At 43.7% G+C, this 25,511-nt stretch overlaps 1 protein-coding gene across 2 annotated transcripts in view; it reads right to left on the bottom strand.

The window, feature by feature from the left end:
- PKHD1 (PKHD1 ciliary IPT domain containing fibrocystin/polyductin) overlaps nucleotides 1-25,511 on the bottom strand; it is a 244,280-nt gene that overhangs the window by 195,361 nt on the left and 23,408 nt on the right. For both annotated transcript variants that reach the window (XM_032104486.1, XM_032104487.1), the window contains exons 24-34: nucleotides 25,276-25,460; nucleotides 24,164-24,286; nucleotides 22,496-22,601; nucleotides 21,338-21,616; nucleotides 17,958-18,088; nucleotides 17,302-17,437; nucleotides 13,866-14,061; nucleotides 12,338-12,405; nucleotides 8,776-10,389; nucleotides 8,447-8,590; nucleotides 394-577 (exon numbers count right to left, since the gene is read on the bottom strand). In XM_032104486.1, coding sequence (XP_031960377.1) covers nucleotides 394-577; nucleotides 8,447-8,590; nucleotides 8,776-10,389; nucleotides 12,338-12,405; nucleotides 13,866-14,061; nucleotides 17,302-17,437; nucleotides 17,958-18,088; nucleotides 21,338-21,616; nucleotides 22,496-22,601; nucleotides 24,164-24,286; nucleotides 25,276-25,460 — 3,166 coding nt within the window. The remainder of the gene's footprint in view (nucleotides 1-393; nucleotides 578-8,446; nucleotides 8,591-8,775; nucleotides 10,390-12,337; nucleotides 12,406-13,865; nucleotides 14,062-17,301; nucleotides 17,438-17,957; nucleotides 18,089-21,337; nucleotides 21,617-22,495; nucleotides 22,602-24,163; nucleotides 24,287-25,275; nucleotides 25,461-25,511) is intronic.

Raw genomic sequence — 25,511 nt, 5'->3', positions numbered from 1 at the left:
AGACTTCTGCTTTTCATAATGCCTAATCTTTTTTCCCATTGGCATCCACCAGATGTTGCTTTGGATCAGAAGATAAATATTAAAACCTAAGAAGGAACAAAGCAGGCTGTTTACAAGATGGATTTTCTGATGTCTCTCAAACACTTTAAAAAGGCAGGAGGGAAGCGGGGGTGGGGAGGGACTGGAGATTCTTTGATAGGCACAAGGAATGAATTCCACAACCCAGCGGAGCTCTCTAGTGGTCTCAAGGCCAAACTGCTCTATTGAGAATTAGGAATTTGCTCCTTCAGTCCATCATTTGGCAGGGGACAATTCTGCAAATGGTGGAATAATATGTGGGGGAAGTTATTCGTGGATGGACCCACTTGGCTGTTGGAGAGACATGGCACTAACCTGGCAAAAAGTCCAGCAAAATGCCCCTGGGGTGGGGTGTCCCCACAGACGTAGAGGTAGGACACAGATCCTCTCTGCTGGGAGGTGCCCACCATGACTTGGATGTCACATTCAATGAAGGTGGCCCTGTCCTCTTGGCAGTCGGCAGAAAAGTGTGTCAGACCACAGAGAATGGCCAAAGGGGCTGCAAGACAGGAGAGAGTAAAAGAATAACCCAACGCAGCCTAAACACCACTGACACGGAGTATATTTTAACTACTGAGAGGCGTCATCGCAGAAGGTGTCCCTGCCCATGGAACTGAATGAACTTTAAGGTCCTTTCCAAGCCAAACCATTCCATGATCCTTTGACTCCTGATGTGCACCCAGCCTCTCTTTAGGTGCATCCTTTTTGAGGATAATTAGGTCTCCATGCAGCTCCTTCAGCCCTGCTTGCTTTGTGCGAGCAAGGTGTAACCTCCTTTGTGCCCTGAGCGTCAGGGTGGTCTTTGGGATCAAACTGCTCTGTCCAGAAGGAGATGAAATAAGGAATTAACTACAAGCGTGGACATTTCTTCTGGGAGAGATAGACCATGGTTTACAGTTCAGGAATATGGCAGAAACCTTTTATCAAGGAGATGTGACAACTTAACATCTATCATAAGTTTGAAATCCAGGAACAGGTTAGAGGAAGCACTGACTCCACTTGGAGGGCTCTTGGGCAATTGGTGGGAAATGGGATCTCTCACCTTGCTTTGTAGCTGAGTGTGACTTGAGATGTGGTCCAAGTTTGACTCCATGGATGAGGTAAAAATTGTAATAGGAGCAGCTGTTTTGAGGTGTATTTAAAGAACAAGTGGTGTGAACATCTGGAAGAATTATTTTTTGTTGTTGTTCAGCACTGGAACGCAATTCCCTGGGAGGTGGTGGAGTCACCAACCCTGGAGGTGTTCAGGGGAGGCTGGGACATGGCACTCAGTGCTTTGGTCTGGGTGACAAGGTGGGGATCGGTCACAGGTTGGACTCAATGGTCTTGGAGGTTTTTTCCAACCTTAGTGATTCAGTGAAATTCTGTGAGCAGAAATTAGATTTTCCTATTCTAAATCCAGATAAAAAATGCTAAAAAAACACCAATATTATGAACTGTCACTGAAGTTCAGATTCAGTTGAAATATTTGGGTTTAACAATTTAAAAAAGGAGTCCTTTAAGCATTAAACCATGACAGACATTAAAACTGTTTCTCTCAAAACCCTGACTTTTGGACAATATTCATTAATCCTGAACAAACCAAATAGTTGTAATGAACTCCTTAAAGGGTCTGTGGACAGTATAACAGAGTGCACTCTAGCATCCAAGAGTATTTCTCAAGCTTCAGAAATCCAATCAATGGGAATTTATCAAGACAGGGTTTTTTCCTATTTGCTTTTGTGAGCTCCAGTTTCTTCCAAAGGTACCTTGTTTGCTGGGGAAGTGTCATGGTCAACGAATGTCTTGTCTCCTAAGCAATTCTAAAAAATGGAGGTTGAAATTGTAGCAATATGAAAATGCTCTATTTCCTATATTAAAATATTTAGCACATTTTGCTAAAAATTATTATTTCATATGGGGTATTTCTGAAGAGTTTATAACTGTTTAATGTTTCAGGTGTTTTTGAAATATTAAAACCTATCATTCCATCTGCTCTGAACTTCAGAGAGAGAGTTTACAATCCTCTATTTTTCTTCTCTGGTTTTAGAATGAGAAAATAAATTTACCACACGCTCACAAATTTTGCAATTTGCTTAATCCCTTTCCTTCCCCAAATCCAGTGGCAATTTTATGCTTGGTATCCAGACAGAGCCAAACACAATCCCTGCCTTGAAGACCTACATCTAAGACAGGTAAGAGGCAGGGAAGCTGAAAAGAATGATGGCTATATTTTGTTTTTATTGTCCAAAAATTCTGTCTACAGCTACCTCAGGTATTCTATGGCTCCCACAAAAGCCTTATGTCTTTCCTGACATTCCAAGGGCATCTTAAGCAGCACTAAATATCTGTGTTTTGACAAATAAATAGCATTCAAGAGGATGAAATGCTGCAAAGATCATGCGTTTGCAACAACCTGCAGCAGAACCCAATTCATTACACGAAGGCTTTGGTTTTCTTTTGTGGTCTTGAAAAGAACATTTCCACATTCAACCGTATGTGGAAAATGTTGAACTCTATTTTGGGATGAATGTTGGAAACTACTCATAGAATCTCTGGATGTAACTCTTTTCCTCGACATTTTGCTACTGCCAAAGAACTTGCCTTGCTCATGTAGGTCACCAGAAGGTGTTTCCCACACAGCCCTGAGAGCTCAGCACAAGAACAGTCTGGCACTCTTTAAAAAACCCAAAATGTGGAAATTGGGCGTTTCTGCTGTGCTCCAGTGCCCTCATCCCAATGTTATCATGCCTGTAGGAACATAAGTCCCTGTATCCTACCAACAGCTGAAATAATTTTTAACTCAAACCAGGCAAACAAAGGTATTAATTTATAAAACCTAAGTTTTAGAACATGGCTACAAAGGATTGCAAAGAGATCAGTGGAAGCAAAATCCAAGCAGACTCTACTTAATCTGCAGACCCCAGAATCAAACTTAGAATTGCTTTGTCTCAGGTAGAAGGAGGGAAAAATCTCATCTCCACACCGCACAGCTCCTGTCCATCAGATGGAGATATCACTCTAAGACATGATGTTCTTTTCCCATTCCTTCCTTGGGGCTTTCCAAGGTCCTCATATTTCCCTCCTCCCAGAGGTTTTAATATCTTTATTCATTTAGGAGGAAGTCTTGTCCTTTCCCTTCCCGTTCCTCTGACCATGAAATACAAACAGCCCTTGGTATTATTGGTGCCATTATTTCCTACCATAACAGCAGCAAAAAATTTCAACTAAAGATTTCAACACACTTTTGGCACATCCTAAAAGGATATTCTGCTTGTTCTGGGACACAGTTCTTCTCCCTGCTTAATTGGTTAGTGTTCAAACCCCAGAATGAAGCTGCTTTAGGCTTTATACTCCCTATAAAGATCAAACCTGCAATCCCATGGCTGGGATGAATGCACTCAGCTCATTACAGCTTCTCTTTTGAGACCAGACACTATGGCAGCCAAATCTCTGCATGGTGGTAATGGCTTAGGGACTGACTACCCCCAGCCCTGGCTTTGAGGGATACCCTGGCTTAATCCAGGATCCTGGGATGCTCAGCACAAAGGCTTTGTTCTGGGTCACTGTTTAATAACAACTGCTGGACATGTGATGAGGCTAAAACCTCCAGGAGGCTCCAAGGGCAGCTGGGGGTTGATTGAAGAACTGCCCAAGGAGTCTCAGTGCCAAATCTCACATCCCCAGTCAGCCACCCCTCACAAAACAGACTGTGGAGCACAACATCAACATGTGCTTAGCAGGGAAGACAAAGAATTAAAAAAAAATAAGTTAATAAAAGGGAGAGGAAAAAGAGACCTGTTAAGGTCATTGAGTCCCACCTCCGCCTATGAAGAATTGCTCCCTGTGAGACATTCATTTCACACAGCCAGGTTTCAGAAGTCCCAAGAGGTGACTTTCAAGCATCTATTCCCTGCCTGATAGATCTCACTGTCAGAACACTCCTGCCATGTAATCAATATGCTTTATTCCCCTCTCTTAACTTCATTTCTGGATTTGAAAGGCAGAAGCGACCATTTGGATCCTTTGGTTCGGTGTCCACAATGAACACCAGAGGCCCTGGCTTCTACTGAGGTCTCAACTGCCCCACCACCACAGCAGGCTCTCTTCATATCTTCTGCATTTGCTCATGCAAATCCCCACATTTCCCTGGCTCTATTCCCCGTTGTCCTGGCTCAGTGAACCTCCTTGTTACAACCAAAACTCATTCCTCTGTCTCCTCTTGCCCCATTCAAAGAGCCCCACCAAACCACATCTCTCATCCCTTTAAACCAGTCACATTTCTAGCCTCTAATCTACATTCTCCTCCCTAAACATCCACTTTTACCCGTGGAGTCTAGTTAATGGCAGGTCCAGGACTCACTAACAAAGAACTGTTACATCACAACCCTAAAGTCAGACCTGTTATTCCAAGCATGCTCATGCAACCAGGCAAATCACGCTCTGCTTTTACTCTGATGGATCTCCTTTAAAAAGTGTTTTCTTTACCCTCACCTTTATGTCAAACATAAAATCTCCGGGACTGGCTTGCTGCAAAATTATTTATGGTACCTACACTAATATCACCTGAGAGGAATAATCACTTCTTTTCTCATCTGCCTCAAGCTTCCTGCCAGTTTTCCCATCTTTCACAGGAGACCAACTCAGTCCCACAGACATTAACTACATGTTCTGTAAATTTAACCTGAGTTGAAGAGAATCTACAGCTGCATTTTCACTCGTGCAGTGGCACAAGCAACAAAGCAAGAACGAGAGAAGGGGAGGGCTTTCAGGATCATAGACTAATTTTGGTTGGAAAAGCCCTAAGACTGGGCCCAACCATTCCCCCAGCACTGCCAAACCCGCCACTAAATCATGTCCTCCAGTGCCACAGCTACACAGCTTTTGAACCCTTCCAGGCATGGTAATCAAGCCACTTATATCTTTACATTTAAAGACTCATGGGTCACGTTTGGGCTTTTTACATTTGGTTTTGTTTTTCCTTGAAGGCACTGGGGTTTTGTTAATTTTGTTTAATTTTCTTAATTTTTTTTAAGCTTTAAGGCTGAAAATCAAATTTTAGCTATGTTCCGAATTGATTTTTCTGCATCTTGCAAAAGACAACAGTTTCCATGAAAGAGTCTAGTCCTGCATTCCCATTCCTTGTGCTCTGGAGTGAGCAGGTCTCAGTAACATGCTCCTGCCAGTGATCAAACCAAAACCTCGCTGCGACCTGGCTCAACACCCATTCCTAAGGAAATCCCTGTGAGGAAGGCTTATGGATGGATCCTGCTGAGCCTGGCAGCTCCTAATCTCTTAGAAAACTTCTTGCTCAAAGGGAAAGATGTCACATTTCCTACCTGCAGAGCCTTGCCCTACGGATTGGATCACATGAGAGAGTTACACGGACCAGTTGGGGATTCCCACGTGGACATCTCTAATCTCAAGCAAGCCAGACACAACATGACCCAGCATTGAGATCCCAGGGCAGCCACTGCCACCTGACATCCCCCAGTGCCAGAGGAGAGGGAGTTCTGCTTCACAGCCCTCAGTAACAGAAGAAATGCAGCTTAAACTCTTCACATCAGCCACTTCTGAGAGCAGAGCTGGGAAAGGTCAGACAAGCATCCAACCTGGACACAACACTGAGGGGCCCTGGGGCACCACAGACCTCCCCTTTCCATTCCTTCACAGTCCTCCATCCCTGGAGTTTCTTTACCACCTCTCCCATGTGGATGAGGCAGTGCAAGAAGGGTCTGAACACTGGATGTGCTAGCGCCAAGTGGCAAAATTCCCCAGGCAAACAGCACGATGTAAACCATGAAGTGAGACTGGACTAACTGCACTTAAACCATCCATTCATGCCCTAAGCATGGTGAGGGGCAGGGTTAAATCCTTAAATATTGAAAAAAAAAAAGTCCTTAAATATTAAGCATTAAGTGGAAGAGTATCTGGAAGGCATCTTACTCTATATACAGATTCACCCATGCCAGATGTAGACGTGCACAGGCTGAAATACAACAGTCTCAGGGAGCACAAATAGCCTGACAAACACAGATTTGACCAGCCTGAAAAGGATTTTTGTCTTTTTAAGGCAAGGGGAAAAAAAAAAGATATTTGCTTGTAAATATTTAATTAACAAATATTTTGCAACTGGACTGGTGAAACTGGCAAGGCTGCAAAACCCAAGGCAGGAGAGAGAGGGTGAGGCAACGCTTCCTTTGAATTTCCTCTCCAGACACAGAACCAGCAATCAGCATTCACTTGCTGACATCTAGTGACAGGAACAAGCATCGTGGTCCTGCCTGTAAAATTGTTTTCCCCAGGCTCCCTCTGCCACCAACCACTCAGTGAGTTCTGGACACAGCTTGAATCAATGTGATTAAATTTTAGTATGCTATTCTCCCTGCAGTTACCAGGGTACCCCGTTTTGTGCTTTATTTTTTTCCAGCACCATGTCTTTTTCTATTTAAAACAACAAGCAGTATTGTGGACTGTGCCTGGGCCTTGTTTAAAACAAAGAAAACTGAGCTCTTTATGTCCTCTTGGTGTCTCTTTTCGAGTGCTTGTGGTTGGTTTAAAAGCCCTTTTTTTTTTTCCCTTCCATTTTTCTTAGTATTCCTCTTGGCAGGGGGATTGGAACCAGAAGGCCTTTAAGGTTCCTTCCAACCAAACTCCGGGATTCTATGAAAGGAACTGTTCAAAATGGCAGGAGTAAATTCAGAATTTGGGTATAAGTGAGGCTGAAGAGAACACCTGGATGCCTCTTATCCCAGTCCTTGTTCAAAAGAATGTCAGATTTCACATTAGAGTGGTTTCTTGGCAAATAATTCATTCAACTTCTATTTTGGAGGATGGATATTCCACACATCTTTGAACAAACCCATGGAAATTTACCCTGATGGACACTTTCACTTGCCACCTTTCTTTCAAGTCCACAAAAGATAAGAGGTAATGGATCTCTGGTCACATGAATACTGGATGTCTGGACAGCCTCAGAACAGCAAATATTTCTACAGACCTCCACATGTTCTCTGACTTCAGAGCTATGAAGGGACTGAAATGTTAAACTTCTGAGTGTTGGAATCCCTGAATCACGGCATCATCTAGGTTGGAAAAGATCTCCACGATTGCAGAGTCCAACCTTTGACCAATCCTTATCATGTCACCTAGACCAGAGCAGTGAGTTCCACATCCAGTCGTTCCTTGGACACCTCCAGGGATGGGGACTCCACTGAGGAGTCAAGCACCAAGGTGAATACTCCATGTTTAGAATTTCCGGAATGGGACATGGCTCAAATGAGATTTAAAAGTCTTAAATCCTGCCTTTTCAGATCTGAGAAGACTAATTCTGAGCTTTCAGTAGGAAAAAGAGGAAACATATCTTGTTCCAGGTAATGCTCATTTTGAAGAGTTAACTCCAAAATTCAGGCAGGGTTATTTCCCTCTTTGAGAGATGTGGAAATCATCATTCCGTGCTGCCTCTTACCAGTTAAGGAAGGTGCTCTGGTCACGATGGATGATCCCATCTCCTCTCAAGGAAGTCAAATCCTCATCTCCAGCTTCCCAAAGGTATGAACTGGCCCTGGTACATCATTCGTTCACCCTTCCAGTCATTCAGCCTTTTCCTTCCACATCTTTACCCCACTGAGGCCATCCCACCATGCAGCCAAAACACAAAATGTGTGAGGCCACAGAATCAAAGAATTGTTGAAGTTGGAAAAGACCTTTAAGATCACCATGTCCAACCATCATCTCACCAGTGCCATGTTCACCACTAAGCCATTCCTCAAATGTTACATCCACACAATTGTTTAGCTCTTCCAAGGATGATGACTCCACCACTTCCTTGGGCACTGTTTTCCAATGCTTGAAAACACTTTATGTGAAAAAATTTTTCTAATATATGAACTGAAACTTCCCTGGTGCAACTTGAGACCGTTTCCTCAGAAGAAAAAGCATTTAAGGGAGTTTAATTCATTAAGATGGTCATGATGTCTAAGAGGTGCTTAGGTACCCAACCCTGCAGCCCATATATGTATTTTATGTGGGGCAGCTCTGCCAAGGAATAACTGCTGTGAGGAAATGTTGATGTTGTGCAAGTGTGGCTACAAGCACACCGTGGATCTCGTCCAACATCCATGGCCACTGACACAAAAACACACCCTGACACCATCTGTCTTCAGACTGAGTTCAAAAACCAGAAGTCATAGAATCATGGAATCCTTACGGTTGGAAAAGACCTCCAACATCATCAAGTCCAACCTTTATCAATGCTGTGTTAATTCCTCTCCTGTCTCCAATGCTGCTCTCTGTTCCCTTGGGATGAGATACACCAGGATTCCCCCTTTTGGGTCAAGATTTTAGGGGATATTTTTAACACAATGACAGTTCTTGAGTTTTAACTGACCTCGTGGGCGTGGGGCAAGGCAGCTCAGCTCAGTCACTGTCATGTTGCCCAAGAGTTCACAGCTGGTGCCGCAAATTGTGACCAAAGTCTTCCCTGGGGAAAACCCAGTTCCATGCAAGTAAACTGGTCCTCCATTCAAGCCACCTTGGAAAAGGACAGGAAATAGGATTTAAGACAGAGCCTGACAGACAGCTGCCAACAAATGAATTTTTTTAAATTCATAATTTTTGCTTTCATGACAAAAAAAACCCTGTCACTGCAATGCCTCACTGCAATGCCCTGTCACTGCAATGCCTGTGGAGGAACTGCAGCAACCCTCCATGACTTACCCCAGTTGTGATGGGCAGCTGTCACTGTCAGATGAGAAGTGAACATCAGGTTGGAGGAAGCCCATCCTCTGGGAATATCCAAGCCCAGCACAGGGTATTCTCCCACAGGGAGCAGAGGAGCTGAGCACTGCAACATGGAGCGAGTGATGGCGATGTTTCTACAAAGAAAATCTCCCACAAATACTTGGATATTGTCCGTCTCCATGACTCGCGACACTGTCACAGTTAAAATGAGGCCAGTGGCAACAAGTGAAAGGAAAGCTGGGGTAAATTCCTCACTGTAACTTATTGTTCCAAGGTAATAGGAGTGTCCATCTACTTTCAGACTGAGAGCCCTCGTGCCATTCCCCGGAGGCACCATGCACTGGATAAATACACAGGTGATGTTGTGAATGAGGCAAGGGCGATGGTCTATGAGGACTGAAGTCGTCCTCTTTCCTTTCAGAGCCACCCCTGCTAAGCTGAGCAGGCCTCCCCCGCTGGTGCTGAAATTCCGTGGGTAAAACTGGTACACCCAAGGCAGGATGGTGAGAATGTTGGATGTCCCTCTGAAACAAGCACGGCCACTTTTCCTGCTGGATATGGAAATGTTGTGCTCCCCTGGGGCCAGGCAGGCTGTCTGGCAATTGATGATGGTCTCATTCCAGAAAGTCACCTTGCAGACAGTGCTGTTATCCACATGTACCATGGGGCTGTCACCCTGCCAGGCCAACCTCTGTCCTTTGATTGTCATGTAAGTGAATGTCCCATTGGTCTTCCAGGTCACCAGATGTACCAAGGGTGTCCAGTGCTCATGAAGGTGGAGTGTACAGTCCCCAAGGCACACACTGCAGACCCCATTGACAACCACTGTGACATTGAGAGCCTGAGATGCCTCAGCCAACCACTGATAGTGCAAAGGGTGGGCCCCTGGAAGGACAAGACAACTGATGGAGTCATTATCAGACTTCTGGATCTCACAGGAGTAATTACTCTCCAGGCTGACCTGTACCAAATTCTTCCTGGATTTCAAAGCAAAACCAGATATAGTGAGGTACATCCCACCACAGATTGATCCTTGTGATGGGAATATGGAGGTTATCTGTGGAGTTATTGTGAGGGCCTGCTGCCTTGCTGTCACTTGAGCATATCCCAGCTGCCTCTGGATGACCTGAATGGGGAAAGTCCCAGGTTCCAGGCTGTTCAGTGGCAAAGAGCACTGATAAGACATTTCAGACTGGTTGCCACGTTGAAACTCAAGTTGACATTCACTGTGTCCAAGTTTAGCCACAGATCCAGTGATGTTTATCCCCTGGAAGCTCAAGAGCAGGCTGCCATCTATAACCTCTGTTTCAACAGCAGTAACGAGGGGAGTCAAAGCTCTTTGGTAGTTAAAGGTGGTGGTCCTATTTGCAAAGAGAGCATGATGAAGTGATCCACTGCTGATGGCTACATTTACTCTGACAGAGATGTCCCGTGAATCTTCATTTGACAAACCAGCAGCTGGCGGGGTCAGGCACCAAACTGTCTCTTCTGCCAACTGAGTAACTGTACAGGTTTGATTGTCCATTGAAACAGAAACCAAGGCAGGATTTTGGCCAAAGCCCACGCCAGAGATTGTGAGCAATGTTCCACCTAGGTGCAAAACAAAATAAGGCTTGAAGGGTATTATATGCAGGAAAGGAATTCATTACTATCTCTGAACCATCTCAAACCATGATCTTTAAGGTCCCTTCCAACCCAAACCATTTATGATACAGCTGATAAGCACTATAGGATGAAGGAAAGAAAAAATAAAGTCCTTTTTTTGGACAAGACAGCTAGATAATAGCAGCCATATATCAGGATAGTCCTACGTGGACAAGACATTAAGGTAACGAGTATCCAGGGACATTTGTGGAGTAAATGACAGTGGAAAGTCACCACAGAAATGAGAAAGCTACTGTGAAAGCACCCCTGAGAGTAAACAGAGGCTGAACACTGAACGGGACTGTCCATACAGGTGGGGGGGGAAGTAGTTTGATCCTGCTGCCTACAGAGAAGCAGAATTTGGTAGTGACTATTTGCAAACTCAGAGGCAGGGTGTCATATTTTGTGAAATTACAAATTTTGGGTTGGAAGGGTCTTCTAAGAACCATCTCCTTCCAACCCCTGCCACGGGTTCACTAAATGAGGTTGCTCCAAGCCCCATCCAGCCTGGTTTTCGACACTTCTAGGGATGGGGCAGCCACAGCTTCTCTAGGCAGCCTGTGCCAGGGCCTCCCCACCCTCGCAGGGAAGAGCCCACCCAAAACCTCTGTCCATCTTCCTTTTGTTTATGGTACTGGTAGTCCCAGTGTCCCGCCTTGCTTCAACCTCTTTATCCATTAAGGTCATTGCCTTCCTTTTCCCATGATCTGGCTGAAAAATAAGTTAGTTTTTGATGGAATTCTTTTAAAGTGATCCCAAATCCTTAACCCAGATGCACACACACGTGTTAGAGACAACAAAAGAGTAGAGGTAAAGGGAGAGGGACTGGTGCTTTTTGCTGCAGAGATTTTAATTTCGCTTAAGCCATTCATAAAACCACTACCAAAGAGTTAATCAGTTCTTATTTAATTTTCAATTTACTCTGAAATATAAAAAGAAGGGTAAAAGTTTTATTATTTTTTGTTGTATAGCTTAATCTTCAAAACTGATAGGATTTGCTCTCCAAGCTCTATCTACTCTCTCATCTTTCAAGGCTTGAGCACTTCACAAACTATTGAACTAATCACGTACTACAAAGATGCTGAATTTTTGTGTCTTTAACTGTGTTGTGAGCCTGGAAGAGCAATCTGTGGAGGACCTGAGGTTGTAGCACAAGAATTTCCCTGTCTTCTATAAAAGCATATCTAAGGGCTCATGTAAAATTCACTACAGGGATTCAACTCTCCCCCACCACCAGCCAAATGACAAAATAAATCAACCACTCCAAATCTGTTTTTTAAGATTTAAAGTAAAACTTTTCTTTTTAATTCAGTGATGTTCTGCTTGGAAACACACTTAAATTATTTCCAGTGTCTAAAAGCTTAGAACGGGATTAATAAATATTTCCCTTTTGATTAAAATTAACATTGAAAAAGGGCTTTTTTATTTTTTGTTTTCAACATAACAATGAACATCCCTTTTGGGATCACTTGAAATTATTGTTTGCTTCAAACCACAATTGTACTCTGCTTTCCACCTAACTTTCACATGGAAAACCTTGAAAGATGGGGGCAAAATGACTGAAAGAAACAGCACAGATGAGCCAGGTGTGGGCATGCTTTGTTTTCCCGATAGGAACGTGCAAGAATACATGAGCAAACACTGGGGGAAATCAAATTCAAAACACAGGGAGACCTGAGCCAGCCAACCAGATGGAAGGATGCTCACTACAATCCCACATTTCCAGACCGCTGCTGTCTGCCAGTTGATGTCTGCATAATAAAGGGTCACAGATTCAAAACACCCTCATTTAAACTGATCTGAAATGGGATGCACTTTCCATTCCTGCAGGAAAACTGTGCCCTTGATCCCCTTGACCTCTATAAGTGGCTGCAGATGTACCAATGCTCTTTACCCAGAACGGAGCCACAACACGGCTCGACGCTGAACATCTCAGAGAGGTACTGGATTAACGGCTCAACCCTGCAAAACATAAGCAACACAGAAAGGATTTGGGGCAGTTAGGGGTATTCTTTTATTTTTCCTTCCTACTGCAGTGCTTTTCATTCTTACAACTCCTGGAAAGCCAAGCACCCACCTGGCACATTCCCTTTGTTTGATGTCACAGTGACAAGACCACCCAACACCCCAAATTTTTCCATGTGGTTTAGAATCACAGAATGATTTGGGTTGGAAGGGACATTAAAGGTCATCTCATTCCAACCGGCCTGCCATGGGCAGGGACACATTTGAGCTACATCTATCACAAACACTCTCTTATCAATTGGCAACTTGTGGGCCAAATTTAGTACAACAGAATTGCCTGTCAAAGGAAGCAAGGGTACGGATTTTTTAGCAAGCAGATCCCACTGTAGCTATGCCCAATGCAAGAGCATCAAAAAGGCATCACAGCTGCCTCCTCTCCTCACACCCTCCCGCCACAGAATGGAGTAACTGGAACAAGTGGAAACCCAGACACAAGCTCCTGAAGCCCACCCAGATAAAGGTGCAGCTCTGTTTCTGTCCCATCTACACCTATTTTTTTCATCACCCTCCTTTCAAAAACATCTCCTTCCCTAAAAAGACATCTTAGAGAAGGGGCCTTCCCAATCCTGCAATCCAGCCCACCAGAGAGCAGAGTCCTCTCCTGGGATGACCCATCTCCTTCCAAGCTATCCCTGGAGATGAAGTGATGGTGCTGCTAACAGACTCCAGTACCAGGTGGGATGAATCCCTCTGTGCCATCCCACCAACCACAATTTCTCTCCTTCTGAAGTTCATTAACACTACAAGCAGCTTAAGTTGGTTTGCGAGCAATAAAAACACCTAATTTCTCCCCAATATCATCATTTCAGGATCACTCCTGGCAGCTGCCATGGCTGAGGAACAAAACTGTGTTGCTTGTGAATGCACTCCTATATCCCAATTTCAGGTCAGCTTTCCTCCACATTTTAATTCATTTATATTACATTTATCTAGGCACGAACTTGAAGTGTCACCTTAGGAGATGGAAATAGCATCATTTAAAAATTCTCCAAACAAAGCATTTTTGTATTGTTCAAACCAGCTTTTGTTTTTCTGATGAAAAGTGTTTCTTTTCTTCTGCTGTTTTCCTACAGCAGGATTTATCTGCATTTGACCTGAATCTGTGAATACCTTTGATTGCCTGAATATGCATATTTCATCAAATCAACTGTTTTTTCCTAAAATGTTTCTCTCCTGCCTCCTACTGATTCAAGGGGAGTTAATTGACTAGCATTAGCAGTTTGCTGACTTGGGTTCCACAGATCAATAAATGCCTTGATAATTATTCATAATTTCATACTACACTGCAGAATTCACCGTTAGGTATGGAATTTGTGAAAAACTCAAACCTTCCTTTTCAGATTAACCCTAAAACACCAAATAGGATGGAGAGTGAAACTTCTAAGGAAAATACACACCTGTTTGAAGCGACAGCAATGCCACTGATGAGGACAGAGACATTGTACCACCCTGCAGGCAGGGCTGGAAGAGTCACATTAACACCACGGTCTGTCTGCGCCTGGATCTGTGGCCACGAGTCCCCAATTTGGACCTTGACATCTGAGCCCTGGTAGTTGGCAAACTGAGATATTCCAATGTGAAGCTCCTCACCTCCTGCAGAGAAAGGAGTGGAACTCTTTCAGTGTTTCTTGCAATGGTTATTTTAGCAGATGTGACTATTGCCTGAGGAAGAGCAGAGTCCCATTATGCCAGAATAGGCCCAGTCTTGTCCATCAGCCCAAACCCAAAATGTTGAAGGTTGCTGTGGCTCTGTATCCTACTCAATCTCTCCTGCATAAGGTCACCAGCTATCAGGGTTGTCTTGAGACATCAGCACAGTGAACTTGGTTATGGCCACCAATGGCCACTCTCAGCCACACTCAGGATAGAATTCAAGTCCTTATTACCATAAGTGTCTGTCCTATAAATAGCTGAACTTAATAAAACCCAAATCCAGTTTCTTTAAAGCTCTGGAGCTGAGGGGTTCTGGGTTTTTCTGAATTGCTGATAAATGATCTAGAGCCTGCTTTTCAGCATTAAGGAGCCATGGAACTTTAACAGGAGCCTTCCACAGTAAAACAAAAATTGCCTTGGGTACCTTAAGTCAGATGTGCTTCTCATGGTTTAACCCCAGATGACATCGCAGCCCCACAGAGCTACTCACTCCCTCCCCTGCAGTGGGATGGGGGAGAAAATCAAAAGAATAAAAGGGAGAAAACTTGTGGGTGGAGATAAAAACAGTTTAATGGGTAAAGCAAAAAGTATGTGTGCAAAGCAAAACAAGGACTTCGTTCTCTGCTTCCCATGGGTAGGCAGGTGTTCAGCCATCCCAGCAGGGCTCCATCACACGGAATGGTGACTTGGGAAAAAAAAAATGCCATTGCTCAGAATGATTCCCTCTGCCCCCTTCCTCCCCCAGCTTTATAAACTGGTCTGGAATATCCCTTGGGTCAGTTGGGGTCAGCTGTCCTGGCTGTGTCCCCTCCCAAATCCTTATGCACTCCCAGCCCATTCACTGGTGGGGTGAGGAGCAGAAAAGGCCTCGACTCTGTGTAAGCCCTGCTCAGCAATAACAAAACATCCCTGTGTTATCCACAGCATTTTCAGCACAAACCTAAAACACAGCCCCACACAAATCACTGTGAAGTAAATTAACTCCATTCCAGACACAACCAGCCCAGCTCCAGCGTTTTATTTTCGGTGATCATGGTTCTCTCCCATTTAAGCTGTTGTGTTCAGATGATACAGGATCATCTTTCCTTTATTTGTGCACAGTGCAGTAACAGGAAAGGACAAAGCCAAGAGACAAGGGACTTTCATATCTGAAATTTCTTCTGAAACAGCTTAAAAAAATTAAGGTGGTATCCATCAGTTCAAATAAAGGCATTTTCACTGATAGCTCTATCTGTGGTCAGTGAAGAGAAAAGAGCCTTTATGTCATTCATTCTACTGTAAGACACACAAAAGAGCTGTGGCAAATCCCACCACAGAACCAACTATTTCTCTTCAGTGAATATGCAAAGCATCTAAACAACGAGCACAGGGATGTGTTTAGGAGGTGAATCTCATCCTCCTTTCTCCCTTGAAGAGATGAAGGAGAGAGGAAGAAGCTCCCAAGGAGCAGGAGAGCCTGTACCAAGCTCCCCTCAACTACCTGCTCCTCTAAGCAGGTCTTGGAGCTGGTACTTTTCAATTCTGCATTCACAAAGACTCAAATAAAGTTTGAAAGCCTCAGAAGTTGAATATGTTAATAATGTGAACTCTTTGGACTCTTGGTCAATTGTCAGCTTAATCCCAGATGCCTGGAAGGCATCAGTGTAATTTATTTATTCTTTTTATTATATAGAAGGAAAATTATATTAAAAGACGAAGCCGTGGAGGTTCTGGGTAGGAGATTGAACTCAGCCCCAGCACAGCTCATGAGACACTGTAACATTAAGGAATTCCTTGCACCTGGGCTGCCCGCGGCTACAAAAACCTCCCCTTGGCGCTGTGGTATCTGAATAATATTCAGATGATAAAGGACGTTTTCTCTTATTTATGCATTCTGGATTAATGGAAAATGACAAGGGCATTTGGGGAAAGGAATAGAAATGCTGGGAGTGCACAGAGAATTTTGGCACTGGCAGTCACCTAACCCTGCACATCCCCACCAAGTCCAACCAAACTTGGGGGAGCTTTAAGGCGTTCGCTGGAAAGGTTGCAAAAATAGAGAAAAAAGTCAGATTATTACATTCTTGGAGGAATGGGAGTAGGATAAGTAAGAAAACAGGAATATTTCTGCCTTCCTCCCATCTTCCCTCCTCTCTGTCTCAGATACCAAGAAATTGGTGTCTGTTTGCCACACAGAAAGGTACTAAACCTTCTTTCTAAAAAACTTGTTTAAAAGTGAACATTATTCACCATTTATGCTTTCTATTCCCTACACCCAACCGAAATCCTGGGGGCGAAAATGAGGGAAATGTGAAAGAAAACAAACAAACAACCCCAAATAGAAACTTTCAAAAGACAGGAATGCCAAATACTCCATGACATCTAATTAGGATTTTGTCTCCACAGATTCTGTGAGGTCTATGCTCATATTCTAACGTAACACACTGCAAGGTCACAATGGAAGGAGCAGTTTGGCTTGGAAATGGGAACTAGTAAAAGAAATGTTGCCCATCCCCTGCTTTTAGCAATCCAGAATGCACATGATGCTCTTTATGGTCAACACTTGGGGATCCTGGAGAAGGACACTCTCCAGAGCTCATTTCTCTTCTCATGGGTGAATCTGTTACTAAGAAATACAGTCATGGAATACCCTGAGTTGGAAGGGACCCACCAGGATCATCAAAGTTCAACTCCTGACCCTGCACAGGACAGTCCCTAGAGTCCCACCATGTGCCTGAGAGTGTTATCCAAACACTTCTTGAGCTCTGGCAGCCTTGGGGCTCTGTCCATTCCCTGGGGAGCCTGTTCAGTGCCCAACCACCCTCTGGGGAAAAAACCTTTTCCTGATATGTAGCTTAAACCGTGTATCCCATCACTGAATGAATGGGTGGGATAATTTCAGAGCAGAGTTAGACAAACATGACACAAAAGCATGACTATACTGAACCTGACATGCTGTGGACATCATCCATGCCAGCCTAGGGCAAGCAACTCATTACCTCATGTATGCAAGAGAAAAGCCAATAAAAAACCAACCAGGACTGACCAGGACTAGCAGGAAATATAGGAACTAAAATTTAAAAGAAAACAAAATAAGTGTCAGATCACACTTTATAGACCTAAATTCCTTCTGCCCCACCACTATCAGTAATAACAACCCTTCTCCAGAAGACGTCCAATACACATCTGCAGCCTTTTCACCTGCTATGCCACTTCTGTTCCTGCTCAGGGATACAACTGCAGGGTTTAAGGAAGGATCATATTGGAACAAGTTGGTTACTGTTGTTGACTGGTACCCAGAAATCAGTGTTATGTGGACAGCAGCATCTTCTGTCCCCTAGGAAGAAAGAAAATGTCAGGGTTAAGAATGAACCAATTAAAAAAAAAAAATTATTTCCGGTATTCCTACATCTCCTATATTAAGTCAGGCACATGGCACTGATGAAACTTTCATATACACCAGACACTACTTAAATGTCTACATTTATGTTGACTTTGAAAGAGCAGCTATGGAGATTTAGAAACCTTAAAACAATCCCAGACTATGCAGGTTTTGATTTGCTATATCCATACTTGTAAATTAAGCTAGTAAATAAAATCCCAGACTATGCAGCTTTTAATTTGTAATATCCTTACTAAATTAAGGAGCTTGCTTTTTTCACTGGTTTTCATAAATCAGCTATTAATCTATTTTTAATTAAGCTGGTCTAATCTGTAGAGTCCACAGTAAATTGTCCCACAGCCAAGACCTGGCTGATGGGCTACCCTTTGCCCTTCCCCTAGTGTAGCTTAGGCCAGGAAAACATAGGAAGGCACGTTGGCTTCTAACTGCTCCCCAAAAAAATGTGGTTTCTTACCCGAGAAGGAACTTTACATTCAATTCTTGTTGCATGTCTGTCCTCCTCCAAAATTGGGCAAGGCTGGGATCCAAACAACACTGAATTTACCCCTTCCAGATTAGTCCCCCTGAGAGTCACTCCCAGTCCTCCTAAAAAAAACAATTATTCCATGATATTCAATATGTAGGATATTTTAATATGCAAAGGATTCTTTGTTTATAGATGACTAAAAAGGCAGTAGAGTCTGTCAGCTGATCTGATGATGATCTGTTCCACCTTGCTGTGCCTGGCTTCCTGTCTTGCAAGGAAGAGATCCTTCTTGCCTATTATTTGAATTCTCCTCCACGATACAGGACAACTGGGTTTGTTTCTCGGTTTATTTTTTAATGACATACTTATTCAAACCAGCAAGCCCTGGCCTGTGATCTCCCCCGTAGACAGATCCCCAGCCCGAGAATGAAACAAGGAAGGAAGGAAGAAGCGCTAAGAATGGAAAATGAGCTTAACGCAGCAGGTGCTCTCACAGTTCAAACAGCTGCCAAGCTCCCTGCTGTCGGAAAAGCCTGTAGCATGTGTCTAGGAAGTTTGGGATAGAAAGGGGGCTTGGCAGGACTCGAGACGTGGAGTTGTGAGGGAAGTCACTGAGGGATTCGTTCCATGGGGCACTGAGCAAGCTCAGCTCTCCTTCGTGCCAGACTGAGCCTCTTCAACACCATGCAGGATCATGCCCGGCACAAGCCAGACTTGTGCTTGATCTTTCTTCAGCATCCAATTCCAAGGTAAAGAGTCAAGGTGTCCCTTTGCTTTTCCAAGCAACTAGAAGACTCAGGGGTATTTCAAAGAGAGACTGGAAAGACAACAGGAGCGGGCATTAATGGCAATTCTAAGCTGGAGTTTGTGCTTTGATGCAATTCAGAGAAACTTTAAAAAAAAAAGAAACGTTACTTGAAACTTAGAGCTTTTTCTCTAGTTCTCAGCCCTGCAGAGTTTTAAGATTATGGCTGAACAGACTGCTCAGACAGGTACTAATTAATGCAGTGTATTAATTAATGCAGTAATTAATGCAGGAGAATTATTTGTATTTAATAGCATGGCTATATTGTAAACCTACTGAGCTTTTATCCCTCTTTTCACATGTGATGCAAGCAACCTTCTATGTTAAGGTAATCATATATTAATGGCAAAATCCCTTGTACACTTTCCTAAAATTACCTTTTCCTGCTAATTCTTTAAACTACCAGAGAATTACAGAAGTTTCATCTTGATTTCCTCTGGCTGGCAGTAAATCCAGGCCAACAAGAGCAATCAGATACATTAACAGCAAGGTCCTGCTCTTCACTGGAACATGGGAGTATCTTTAGAAAGGCATTCCATGCTTCTAGAGTTAGGTCATGGGGATTCCCCAGCATGGCGCCACTGAGACCAGGGATATTTTGACAAGAGGGAGCTGAAGCAGCAAAGTACAAGGTGCTTCTTGCTTTCCCATCTTCTAACATTAAATTTGCAGAGTCAGAAAGAGCAAGAAGTGAAAACTGAATCCGCTTGTCTAATGAGAGAGCTGTCAGATAAGGAGCTTCAGATTTAGAGTTCAGAATCCACGAGTGTTGTGTAAAGACTGATGCTTTTAAGTTTTGATATCTACATTATATCTATATGCAGTGAAATACTGCCTGTGTGCACTTTACGATGAGATTGAAGAGAGGTATTTGAAATGGGAGAAATTAAAAACACAGATGGAAGCTGTAATTCTTTCCAATTATAAGCGTTCCAGGCACATGTAACGTAAGATAGCATTATGTTTGCTTTCTTTTTAATGAGTGACAGATCACTGTAATTGGGAGAAGGAGAGGATTTGCCAGCAAAGGAAAGAAGAATCAAGGCCCAAGCATTAAAACTTGCCATTGATGGATTGTTTTTAGAGTTTTTTAGATTCATTTGGGTTGTCCATTAATTAAAAGTGATTCTTAACTTTAGTGTACTATATGATCTAGTCATTAGGGAAAAAAACGGTAGTAAAAGAGTTAGAATAATTTTCTTCCCATGCACCAAAAAAAAAGAAAACAACCCAAAAAATTCAACACCAGAAAAAAAATATAAACAACCTCCCTCCCCCCAAAAACAAACAAACAAACAAACAAAAAGAAAACCACAAACAAATCCAAAACCAAAGAACAAGGCAGCCATAACTTCTAGCTTAGGAACCCTGTGTTATTCCAAGTCCATCCCATGCTCATCATCCATGGAGAGGTTTACAGGCCATCATTCTTTTTCTCTGGCTGATCCAAGGTGGCCAAGCATGGCACAATCAGATCTCCAAGCCATGTCTGAGCTGCAGTAAGGCCAGTACTGCTCTCAGCGGTGTTCATTACCATGATCTCAAAAATGAAATGAGGAGATTCCCAGAAAAATAACTGGGTGACCTTTGCCTTTGTCAGAGTAGACCTGGGCCATGCTGTTTCTGGTGCATTCCTTGCTGCTTGAAAACAAGGGATAATCTGAGACTATCTCTCACTGCACAGTCCAGGTGTATCAAGAGTGTTTGCCACATTTCTCATTGGGTTGACAAGATTCATCCCTCTTGAAAAAAAAAAACCCAACCAAAAAAAAGAATTCTTTCCAGCTCTTGTCTTCAGGTATGGAATTTATCACTCTTTATTTCCTCTGCTGTTTCAAGGAGAGGAGGCATAATGGGAATGGAAGGAGATTCAGTTTAGCTTTACCTTCTCTAAGTTTCTTAGCCTTGTGCCTAAACACAGGCGAGTCTTCCATTTTATTCCTCAGAATATGAATTCACTTCAGTGGGACTGGGATTAACCAGAGTTCAGCCATTTCACAGTTAGAGAATCATGGATCATTTAGTTTGAAAAAACCCTCCAAGATCATTAAGTCCAGCCAGTAACCCATCACTGCCAGGCCCACCACTAATCCATGTCCCCAAGTGCCACGTCTACACATCTTTCAAATCCCTCTAGGGATGGTAATTCCACCAATGCCCTGTGCAACCTGTTCCAGTGATTGGCAACCATTCCACTGAAGAAATTTTCCCTAATACCCACCCTAATTAGGCCAGATTAATTCAAATACTGCAAATCTACATGTGACATGGGTATGGGAGGATGAGTATGAAACACTAATGATTTGCTGAAATGAATATATGTGCACTTGAAATACAATTCCCAAACAAAACTGCTTGGGAAACTGGTTGCCTGCACAGAGAGCCAAGGGAAGTCTGTCAGTCTTTAAGAAATTTTTGACTGTGTTTTGGGTCACACACAATGTGTCCAGCCATAAAATGTCTTCTTCAGGTGAAAATTTTGGTAGTGAGAGTACGGAAGAACCAGAACACTCCATGACAAGGAAGAAGCAGGAAGCAGCTCCCTTGGAGGGTCCACACCTACCAATCTCTGAAGTCGATGGAGGTTCAACAGCTCCCAGGACTGGCTCCACTGCCAGGAAGATCCCTTGTCCTGTGGTGCCATTGAGGGCGAAGCCGTGAGGTGTCACCAGCAGTGTCACCAGGTAGATCCCGACCGGCAGCCTCGGCACCTGGCAAACCACTTCTGTTTGATTCAGAGTTGTGATGAGGCAGCCCCTGTTGTTCACCTCCACCTGCAGGGCCAGCTTCTCCTCGCCAAAGCCAGCTCCTCTGATAACCACTGTGGCCTGGGACCCTTCACCTGAAGGAATATAATCATCAAGGTGCCTCATGAATTTTGGCATATCAATGCCCAGAATTTAATTTCAGCCAACAGTTAAAAGTTTTTTACCAGCTTCATCAGGACGTCCTAAAAACTACACCACTGGTGATTTCTCATTGTCCCATGTAACAGCAATTCCTGCCTGTCCTTGTCCAGCTGTTAGATGTTTCCTTAAATTTTTATTAAAAATAACTTGAGCCAAGAGATGTCTTTTGCTTTGGGCACCAAACCTGCCATTGTTTCTCTCCCCTTTATGCCTCTCCCATAGAATCACAGAGTAGTTAAGATTGGAAAAAACCTCTGAGATCACCTCTGTGCTCACCCCTAAACCATGTCCCCAAATACCACATCCACGAGCCTTCTGAACCCTTCCAGGGATGGTGACTCCACAGTGCCCTGGGCAGCCTGTTCCAGAGACTGACAACCCACTCAGTGAGGAAATTTTTCCTAACATCTGTTCTAAACCTCTCCTGATGCACATTAAGGCCATTTCCTATCATCCTATTTCTTGTTCCCTGTGAGAAGAGACCAAGCCCCACATGGCTGCACCCTCCTGTCAGGGACTTGTGGAGAGCAAGAAGGTCCCCCCCGAGCCTCCTCTTCTCCAGCTGAGCTCCCGCAGCTGCTATTCAGCAGACTTGTGCTCCAGACCCTTCTGAGCTCCGCTGCCCTTCTCAGGACACACTTGTACACTCAGCATGTCTGGAACTGGAGCTGATCCTAAGTGACCCATAAAAGTGCAGCTTCCATAAAATCAAAAATTTCTAAAAGGATACCCATACACATGAAATCATCAGCACCTGGAAGATCTTTTTCACAGAATTTTTGCCATTTTGTTCAGACAGCAGGCCCCGTTACCTGATGAATACTCCACATCTCTGACTATGGGTGTCAGTTCCTGGCTGAACTGGAAAGAGCATGAGCCAGAACAGTTTGCAAGGACATCATTCACCATGACCACCACCTGGGGACAGAGGAGAGGGTTACCTTAAAGTTAGTAAGGGAACAGAGGTGTTTTCTAGAGCCACAGCTTCCTGATAGATGCTGGTAGCCACCCTGAGCTACTGAGAGCATGCAGTGTCAGAACAGGGCACAGACGGAGAGCTGCTCACCCTGCTGCAGCCTCACTGAAAATTTAATTGCACATTTGAATAGCAAATTTCTTGGGTTCATTCAAGGCACAGCAGAGCACAGCTTTGGATGCTGCATCTCCCACCATCCTGGGACCCACACCTCCTCAAAATCCTGTTCTTCTAGTCATCCACTGAAGACCGTTCTTGCCTTTCCCCAGTTCTTCCCACTTTGCCTTGGGAACAAGTTTATTATGTTTAAAACACCCTGGAAGACTGATTAAAATGAAACCCACAATGTGTCTTCTCAGCATGCAGCCCTCAATTTTATTTTTTGCCCCTTGTTCATGCTGAAGGAAAAAAAACTGGGCTGTGACCTTGATTGTCTAAAAGAGATATCAAGAAATATCCCTCCTGAGATCTTGATATTTTAGAAGAGTCAACTGGCAAAGGATAGGGCATAAGAAAGCCCCTCTTTATCTCTCTCCAGATATTAAGGGTGTGCCAGGAGAGTACACCAATGCCTGCAAAAAGAAAAGCAACTGTCCCAAAGAAGTGCAAGGAGCACAGAAGTTGCAAAGCACTCTGCTTGAATAGAGACACAATAATTAGAGGGACACTTTTATACTTGTGCTAGCAGCAAGCCAGAATAAATCTTCAAAAACTACCAGAAAATCTGTTTGCTGGTGGTGGTCTTGTTTCACTGGGGCTGTTTGCGGGTTTGTGCAGCACAGATGGAAAAGATGTCATAGGTGGCTGAGTCACTGGAAGAAAAGCAATTCTCATGGCTGGGAACCAGGCTCATGAAAAAAGCAGGATGACTTGGCCCCAGATGTTGCACAGCTGGGCTCGAAGTACATCCAACATCATCACCCTGTTATGGCCACAGTGCCTGTGAGTCTGTTAGAAACAAAGCCAGCAGCAGCCACCGTTCTGCAACATCTGAGAGCAGAGCTGGAAACACATTTGTCCATCCAGCAGACCAGAATGATTCCTCTTCCAGCCAGGAAGCCCTCCTTTCTCTCTTTTCCTACTTGGGGAATTGAGATCCATGGAGGCTCAGGACTTGCCTAACTCACAGATGAGTATCCCAGCCACCAACTCATTTATTTTGCCCATCAGTGTTGCAGGTGAATTGTGTCATTCCCAGTTTGGTGGCCAGCACCACAGGACCCACCAAGAGTGGGAGTTCAGAGGTTGTGTCACCCCTTGGTGACTGCCTCAAAAAAAATGAATTGTCCTCCATCACCCATGATCACCATTCTCAGTACCTGCAACAACTCTTGGAGGCAAATCCTGCTCCACATACCAGGCAGCAGAATGTGAGAAATTTATGGCACAGAACATCAGATTCCTGAAAGGATTTAGTGGCAGAACAAGGTACCCCAATACCTGTGAGACCCCTGGAGCTATACAACCCTGCTGAATCAGTGGGGAGTGTGAGAGCTCAACTCACCTGTGTTTGGTTATGGGGGGTGGCAAGCATGTCCCCAAATATTGGTCCAATAAACACACCCCCATCATAAATTACACGAGTAGAAACAGTTGGCTTCAGGCCAGTGAGATTTTCGTCAGAGACCTGGCGAAGATCAAGGAATTTAAGTTTCTTATCTTTTTCTGTTCTGTGATTTTAAATTAAAACAGAATCTTTACATGCAAATAACTCCTGGAAACTTCTTCTCACCCTTCTTCCATGAATCACATCTCTGGGTCTAAATCTTCATTACTCAAGGTTTCACAATACCTCCCTGTTCCCACCCTCACCTTGCAGGCAGGGAGATGGCAAACTGAGAAAAAGATATTCAGGAGACAGATTTACAAATAAACTTTTAGTACTCAATTATATAATTTGGAATTAGGCACAGAAAGAGCTTCTCAAAGACATGACTTTAGGTGAAACAAGGGCCTGTGCAAGAGCTGAAGATGCAGCTCAAACTTTTTTCACCCTCCAGGCCAACATCTTGAGCATTGGAACTCACTGATTTGTTGAAAATAATGTCACACTTTTAGGAGCTGAATATCCAAAGAAATAGTGTTCCCTTTTGAGGGAGGAAGAAGCCCAGCCTGAGTCCTTACTCAAAAAGATCCATCTGCTTGAAGCAAAACTAGCATGACAAATCTTGGGATGGGAGAGTGTAAAGTGAACCTTTTCCTGAGGCTTATGAGAGCCAGATATGGAACCAGACAAAATAGTTCTCAGAAAAATACCATCTTGGCAAATAAGTGATGCCACAAATCTGTGATGAGCTTCAGTTACTGTACTGAAACATTATTGTAGATATAATTAATGAAGATTTCATTTCAGTATAGCAGCCCCTTTATTATGCAGAAATTACATTTAAGTCTCCTGGTTTTGAAGTGAAGATTCAATCTAATTTCTTCTCCTGCAAGAGTTTTTTTTTTTTAATGATTTAATCTGCAGTTTTCTTAAGCTGCTAGTCCAAATAGGAAGGTTGCCTAAATTTCCATGATGTCTTCATAAAAACAATGATTAAGAGAGTGAATCAGCAAAGGCCAAAGACATTGAATGGGGATTAAAGTGGGGATTAGCAAAAGAAATTACTGTACACTGATAACATTGGGCAAGTCCCCAGCAGTTTTTTTCCAAGTCAGTGTCCAGACACTTTCATAGCACGAGCTGGAGTCTCTGGTCACAGTGAAGTCACTGGTGTTGAAGAAGGGAGCTGTAAAGTTATCCACATTGTCCTGCAAAAGCCTGCGGAGCTGGTGGGCGGAAATGTGCACTGAAACATCTGCAAAAGACATTAGGGAGCAGTGGATATCTCCCTCCCCAGGACAGCACA

Source organism: Corvus moneduloides, chromosome 3, assembly GCF_009650955.1.
Source record: "Corvus moneduloides isolate bCorMon1 chromosome 3, bCorMon1.pri, whole genome shotgun sequence".
Classification (NCBI taxonomy): Eukaryota; Metazoa; Chordata; class Aves; order Passeriformes; family Corvidae; genus Corvus; species Corvus moneduloides.
Note: the sequence above shows the minus strand (reverse complement) of the source record. Positions and strands in the feature narration are given on the sequence as shown.